Source organism: Lotus japonicus, chromosome 1 (assembly GCF_012489685.1).
Source record: "Lotus japonicus ecotype B-129 chromosome 1, LjGifu_v1.2".
Classification (NCBI taxonomy): Eukaryota; Viridiplantae; Streptophyta; class Magnoliopsida; order Fabales; family Fabaceae; genus Lotus; species Lotus japonicus.
The window spans coordinates 132,495,528-132,502,713 of NC_080041.1; the positions used below are offsets into that span (position 1 = coordinate 132,495,528).

At 36.3% G+C, this 7,186-nt stretch overlaps 2 protein-coding genes across 5 annotated transcripts; one reads left to right on the top strand and one right to left on the bottom strand.

Annotated features, from left to right (window-relative positions):
• Positions 1–284: 284 nt before the first annotated feature.
• LOC130730965 (rhicadhesin receptor-like) lies at positions 285–1,842 on the top strand. Its single transcript, XM_057583118.1, has 2 exons — positions 285–579; positions 1,104–1,842. The coding sequence occupies exons 1-2, from the start codon at positions 480–482 to the stop codon at positions 1,646–1,648; spliced, it is 645 nt and encodes a 214-aa protein (XP_057439101.1). The 5' UTR covers positions 285–479; the 3' UTR covers positions 1,649–1,842.
• A 1,107-nt stretch (positions 1,843–2,949) lies between these two features.
• LOC130730966 (uncharacterized) lies at positions 2,950–6,057 on the bottom strand. 4 transcript variants are annotated; one of them, XR_009016538.1, is made up of 2 exons: positions 3,834–6,057; positions 2,950–3,689 (listed from the first exon to the last, which is right to left on the bottom strand). XR_009016538.1 is itself a non-coding variant. In XM_057583122.1 (2 exons), exons 1-2 carry the CDS (start codon positions 5,742–5,744, stop codon positions 3,676–3,678), a joined length of 264 nt encoding a protein of 87 aa, XP_057439105.1. In that variant the 5' UTR covers positions 5,745–6,022; the 3' UTR covers positions 2,950–3,675. The 4 variants fall into 4 exon arrangements, 3 of the variants coding, with proteins under 3 accessions (XP_057439105.1, XP_057439103.1, XP_057439102.1); XM_057583122.1 differs by having other exon boundaries at positions 5,495–6,022; XM_057583120.1 differs by having other exon boundaries at positions 3,034–3,931; positions 5,495–6,023.
• Between the last annotated feature and the right edge of the window lie 1,129 nt (positions 6,058–7,186).

A 7,186-nucleotide genomic window follows, 5' to 3' on the forward strand; every position in this document is an offset into this window, starting at 1 on the left:
TGAGAGAAAAATTTAAATGCGAGGTCTTAATTTGTAACTTTTGAAAATGAGACCACATCTCGTCCTTCTCCAACCCAATTTTTTTTCAAAAAAATAGAATCTTCTGACTTTTAAAGGGGATAATGAAACCGAGCATGTTGGGTGCTTTTAATTCACAGATGGAGGATTTATTCCACCATTTGCCTATATCAAACTAGCTAAGGGATATATATTATGGAAAATAGGATTGTTTACCAAAACTAGTTGTTAGGGAAAAGAGTTAATTTACCATTTATAAACACATATTTTCGTGCTAAGTTATTAACTTGTAGTTAATGCACTTTTATTTATTCAACGTCTGACATATCTGTCAAAAGCTTGCTATAAATGTCAAAACCCCTCATCCAAACCATTCAAACTTTCTTTGCTTAATTTTTCTATCTCTGTCTCTGTGTTTTGGCCTACTTATTGGATTCACAAGTTTCTGGGTTTTGCATATCATGAAGCTGGTGGTGTTGCTGCTTCTGACATTGACCACCTTCACTGCAGCATCAGATCCTGATTCTCTACAAGATATCTGTGTCGCAGACCTATCCTCCGGTATTCATAGCATAGAGCACAATAACATGATGCATACTTTCATGATTTTAACATTGAGATTTAGCTGCAAAATAAACCTTTTTATTTCACTTTTCCTCTTTATCATTAAAGTTGATCATTAGCTGCTAATGTTTAATCATAAAGTATATGATTAAGTTTTCTTTGTCCCTAACCTCCATGCCTGTAATTAAGCAGAAACAATCAATCATTGCATGTTAAGTTTCACGAATTTGCATACTTAGAAGCTAAGTGCATATTTGGAATATGTTTACAGTTGACTCTAAAGTCAAAATTAATTTTGAATAGAAGCTTCTATGAGTTTTTGAATACATGACAGAAATGATTATGTGATAAGAAAAGATGGAATCAGACATACTATTAAACTATGTCATTAATTCAATTAAATAGCAAATCCCAGAAATCATGATTGCATACTTTTGTAACATGTATTCATGCTAAACATTAGTAGGTGTTTCTTTTTTTGTCAATTCATATTCATTCTTGAAGAATTGTGATTGCAACAGCAATTAAGGTGAATGGATTCGTCTGCAAAAGCGCTTCCGCAGTAAAAGAAACTGATTTCTTCTCAGCCATACTAGCCAAACCAGGTGCAACAAACACCACCTTCGGCTCTGTGGTGACCGGAGCCAACGTTGAGAAAATCCCAGGACTCAACACTCTTGGCGTGTCGATTTCAAGGATTGATTATGCCCCCGGCGGCCTCAACCCACCTCACACTCACCCACGTGCCACCGAGGTGGTGTTTGTGCTCGAAGGACAATTAGATGTGGGGTTCATCACCACAGCCAATGTGCTCATAGCAAAGACCATAAACAAGGGTGAGATATTTGTGTTCCCAAAAGGCTTGGTTCACTACCAGAAGAACAATGGTTACTGGCCTGCTTCTGTGATTTCAGCCTTCAATAGCCAATTGCCTGGCACAGTGTCCATTCCTCTGGCTTTGTTTGCAGCCAAGCCACCGGTTCCAGACAATGTGTTGACCAAGGCTTTTCAGACAAGTACTGAGGAGGTTGAAAAAATCAAGGCTAACCTTGCACCCAAGAAGTAGGTGGTAGTTGTTCTGATGTTCCTGTCATGGGTCTATTTGCCTTTCCCTTTAATATTTGTTGCTTAGTTTTATGTTTGGAACTCATAAAGGAAGAAAGAGTTCTAAAGGGGCATATTCATTTGATGATTGAAATTTGAAAGATCTTTGCTTGCTTATTGCTTTGGTAATAAAAATTTCTATCATGGTTATGTCCACTGTTTGATTTCTGATAAATAGCTCTTATACGAGCCCTATTCACCTTATTAGTATGTTTAATTTCACTTTTCATCCATAATCTATTATAATTGCGCAATTCGGATCCCCGATTTTCGAAACCAATGATTTTGGTCCCAGATTTCAGTGATGTGAGTAAATTAGATCATTCCATCTGGGTTCTTCCGTCTAATTGCTGACAAATTACGAATACGTATACAGTTATAATTATAATTAACACCTTATGGATCTGGCCCTGTTAAAATTATATCTATAATTACACAAGCAGGAAACTCACAGCAGGTAAGTAGTTAAATTAATAGGCTAACAACCAAAATACTAATCCCAGGAACTAATATCGTTTATTGACAACATAGTTGACTTAACTTAATGCAAGGAACATGAGCCAAAAACACAGTCATTTTAGCACAGCTATGGATAATTTTATCTTGTTTTTGAAACCACTATGTTGTCAGCTATATTCCTGAATCCTATATTTTATGTGGCGGCATACAGCAAATAAAATACATTCAGCCATACTGGATGGTGATTTTCTATGTCAAGATTCCTCATCGCTTTCACTCGTCCAATCATTTGAAAGCTGGTAGCACAGACACAAGTATGGACCCATTTTAATGATATACTATATTAGAGAGCAGCCATAAAACTGATGTCAGATTACCAACCCATGGGAACCAGATAGCTTAATTTTCTCCAAAGAGCATTCCAACTTGCTAAAAAACTAAATAAAACTTGTCTTTACTAGTCAACAAGAGCACAATAATGCTTTTGTTAGAAAGTACAAACAGAAGATAGTGATTGTAAACATGACAATAATTCCATAAACTTGTGGATATGGAAGATTTCCTAGAATAGGTTAAAAGCAAAAAGATAATCTCAAATATTTGTTGCATTGTCCTCATCATGCAAGATAATGAAAAACAAAATGACGTCTTATGAGGAGCGATTGAAGGATACATCGCATCTTTTTTCTCACTTTAGATGTCTACACCCATTGATTGTCTACCTAACACATTATTGTTTAAGCATACTCAGAATTCTTCTTGACGAAAACTATGTCAGCTAAAATATTTATAATTTCAAAAGGATACTCAATATTAGGAATGTTTTATTTTTGGGGTTAAGAATCACGCATGAATTTTAAGACTTTTTTGTTTTGAGCTAAACTGACGTTGGGAAATAGGAACTTGTATGATTTAATAGGAGTTCTTATTTGAAAATGATTAACAGCCACACAATGACACAAATGGCAAGGAAAAATATAGAAGCACAAGATTCACAGATATCATATCCATCAATGATGCCGTCATGATCTGAGTCATCCAGAATTTTGCTACGTTGGTGTTGGCACTGAGTGCCAGTATGCAGAATTTTTTTTTTGAGCAGTTCCAAATTCAGTACCCTCTTGCAACCCTCTCTGTTTCCAAACCAGTCATCGCTTTACTCAGCACAATGCTAAAATAAACAACTTAATGTGACCTCAGCAATCACTTCCCCATGATCATCCTCATGAAGATAAGCAATCAATGTGTCATAACTCATAACCTGTGACTTCAAAAACTTCTTAAATCACTGTATCATCCATTCTCCCAACAGGCACAGATTGAATCGCTTTTGCTGCAAACTTATAAGATTGCATGGCACCTGCTGCAGTCTTGATCTTCGTGAAACATTGCTCGATGATTGGCTACACCTTTAGGAGCATATTATCACCTGAACTGCACTTGGAATCATGTATATAAAATGACCAAGTCTTACAAGGCTTAACGGAATCTGTTCTGCTACAGATGCAAGGCTAATGTCACCATCCTATCTCACTGCAACAGTTCTAGTAGATAGAGAAGGAGAGTTTTCAACAGTTGTTCAAGCTGATTAATTTGTTCAAGCTGATTAAATTTTGAAAGGGTTCAATACAAACTACAGACTGACAATTTACATTGGAATGAAAATTCTGATTGACAATGAGACCAACCAATAAGCATAGAAAAGCTTTTAATGGAAGCAGAAGCAGCAAGGACTACAAAGCCATCCACTTGTTCTTCCTACTGGTTTTCTTGTTTTCTGCCTCATCTAGGATGTAACCCATTTTGGAAGAGATAAGAGCACACACATAAGTCCTCTAAACCAAAGTAAACAACAACACTACACATCAGCAGCTATCTGATTTGAAAGCATGGGCAACAGAATTTACAAACCTATCAAATTCTTTACAAGACAATAACTTGAACACAGAATAGAAAAAATCTTAAATGACCAAGTCAGACATCATAAAGGGAAGCATGTGGTGTTTTGAAAATTTTCCAAATTTAAATATAAGTTGTTTTTAAAGAATTTTTAGCTTTGCTAGAGGTCAGAGATACAAGTCTAGCAAAGACAAAGGTGCACCTCCTGTGGTTTTCATCATCAATTTTGGAACTATTAGAAGATCACACCTCTAACAACAGAACAAATCAACTGCTTGACTAGGGGAATATGTGTATCTTGAACTCAGGTTTCATGCACAGACCACCAGATGGTCCAGATCACAAGCACAAAGCGTTTAAAGTTGCAAACCCTACGTATAATTTCTTTAGGGTGTGTTTGTGAGTTGAGTTTTGGAGGGGAGGGAAGGGAAGGGGGAGGCTTATGAGAAGTTCTCCCCTTGATTGGGAGATTTCAAAAAATGGGGGGAGGGTTTGGAGGTATTTCTGAAAACCCACCAAAGACCCCTCCAAAACCTTCTTTTAGTTATTTTTGTTAGTTCCCCCAAATTAAGGGATTCTGAAGTATTAGGAACTTCCAAACAAGGGAAGGGCGCTTACCCCCCTTCCCCCTCTCTTTCCTCCCCTCCTCTTCCCTTCAGAGTCTTCCCCTCCCCTAAAGACTCCCAAACACACCTTTAGTAAACATGGAAATGGCATGGACTGCTACACAAACTAAAGAAAAGGGTTTCTCCTTGCTCTATAAAAGCTGCCACATGTGTAAATTGAAATTGAAAATGTCATCTGAATCCAGTCACCATTCACTACTTTTCCCTAGTGGACATATGTGTACATTGAACCCATGAATTCAATTGTAGAACTTGAATAAATGACAATCAAATAAGACCTCCCCCCCGGATGAATTAAAAAGTTGCATACATGAGTAAAATGATGAAAAATTCCTATCAACAAGAAAGGTATTACCAAAATAGCAGGGTTCAAAAAATTTCAATTTCAGTATGTACACCACCCACTTCTCAGATTGAGGACAACTAATGTTCCAGAATAGAAAAGAATCCAGTTTTGATCAACATCTTTCATACCAGTTGATGAAGCAACTCTTTGTTTTCTATAAAATCATTTCATTTTCCAATGCATATTAACATGTTCTAAATCTATGATCAACAGCATGTTGTTGACAAAGGAACCAAACGCAAAGAATCTCCAACAGTGAAGTCCTACTAATCCAAGTGAGGATTGCATTCTTTGCAATAGAAATCATTATTCTGTATCAAATTTTTCAACATGGCATGAGTGAAATTAGGGTGATTGGGGTCACTAATAGGTGATAAATTAGGGGTTTCCAACACAAGGGGACGCGAGAAACAAAACTTGCACCCTGTTCCAGTTGGAGCACCATCACCATCAACTCGAGTAGTAATAACCTTCTTACCTGCTGTGGAATTCGATAACGATTTTGATGATGAAGATGCAAGAAGAGGCTTTCTGCTCTTGATTCTGCGGATTTGGTTCTTGGCTTTTGTGAATGGATGCAGAACCACCTCCTTCCGAAAACCACCACAACCCATTTTTGTGGTGCGGTGGTTCTTCTTCTTATCCTCATCGTCATCGCTATCACTGCCTCCTCCTTCGTAACCATCACCATTGGAGAACTCATCATCAATGGAAGAAGAACCAGACATCAAATCGAAGCGCGTGCGTGCGTTACAGCGTTCGATTCAAAGGGAATTAGGTTACGGAATTTGAATTTTCAATCATGGAAGTTGAATTTTGTCACTGTTGAACAAGTTGGCAGAGAGAGAGGGACATGGTAGAATGGAAGTGTAACACACGACAAAATCAAAAGATGTGAAATAAAAATCCTTCCTTCGTTTTCGTTTGGTATGGCAAAAAAAAGGGGGAAAGGGCCCGCGGTAAAGTTTTCTTCTCAAAACTGGAAGGAAAACAGTGGGAATGCTATAATTTTGCTCTAGTGACAAGTTTACCCTTATATAAATTCTCTCTCATGCAAAACAATTATATATCTAATAATGTATTTAAAGTTCGACATTATATATGTGCCTGTAACATAGAACTACATGTTCCACGTGTCAGATCTTAAGGGGATCAACGTGGCATTGTTTTTTTAGAATTAATTAATTAATTAATGTGTTGAGCGTAGTATACTAATCTATTTCTATTGTTTTGGGGTTAGGTCCATCAAGGGGGTTCAAAAGTCACCATATCCATGTCATCACGAAAGCTCAAAACAACATACAAGGGACCATATTGGTTTTAGGGTATTTTTGCACCGGTAGCTTTGAAAATGAGAGTTTTTTTGAGAGAGTTTAATGCACTCAGTTTTGTTTTTTAACGGCTCAGTTTATTATTATTTAGACTATAGAGTATTGAGTTGAAAATTTTAAAAACTTATTACAAAAGAAATTATGACAAATCAAATAAAAGGTATGTAACTTCTTGTTTTTGAATGAGTACTAAAGAAATTGTTAGGAAAATTAGTCATTTAAATGTAGCTCCTCCATTTTGAATGGGATAATAAGTCAATCAAAATAAAAACCATTTAACGTGATATGAACATTTATAGTCAACATAAAGTTACAATATCAACAAAGTGATAGTTTAGTGATAAGTAAGCTATACTCATATAAGAATAAAACTATAAAAACATAAATTCCAATACCAAAAAAGAAACAGACATGCAATCATTTCTTAAACGTGTGGTTAGCATCATGTTGGAATATCATTGAGTTTCATAAAGTTTACGGTTGATTAAATCGTGCAATTTCAACAAACCATGCCAACTCGAAATCCACATGAATGACCATGAGATTTGGGCAAAATATAATTAAAAGTTGCAAGCCACTTGCCAATGGCAAAATGGACGGTTTCATTATGGAGAATATTCCGTGATCATGTTAAATTAATTAATCGAGCGAAAGTTTGGCCAAACTTATCCAAGTAAGTTGGGAGAGGATATTGACATCTAGAGTTTATTCTTACGGCTTCTTGTAAAAAATATACTGAGAAAAAGCAATCTTTCTGATCCCCTACAGAAAGCTAATAAGTCGGAAAGTTAAGCAAAAATAGCATCAAAATTTCAGTCGACAATTTTGTACAGCATTGG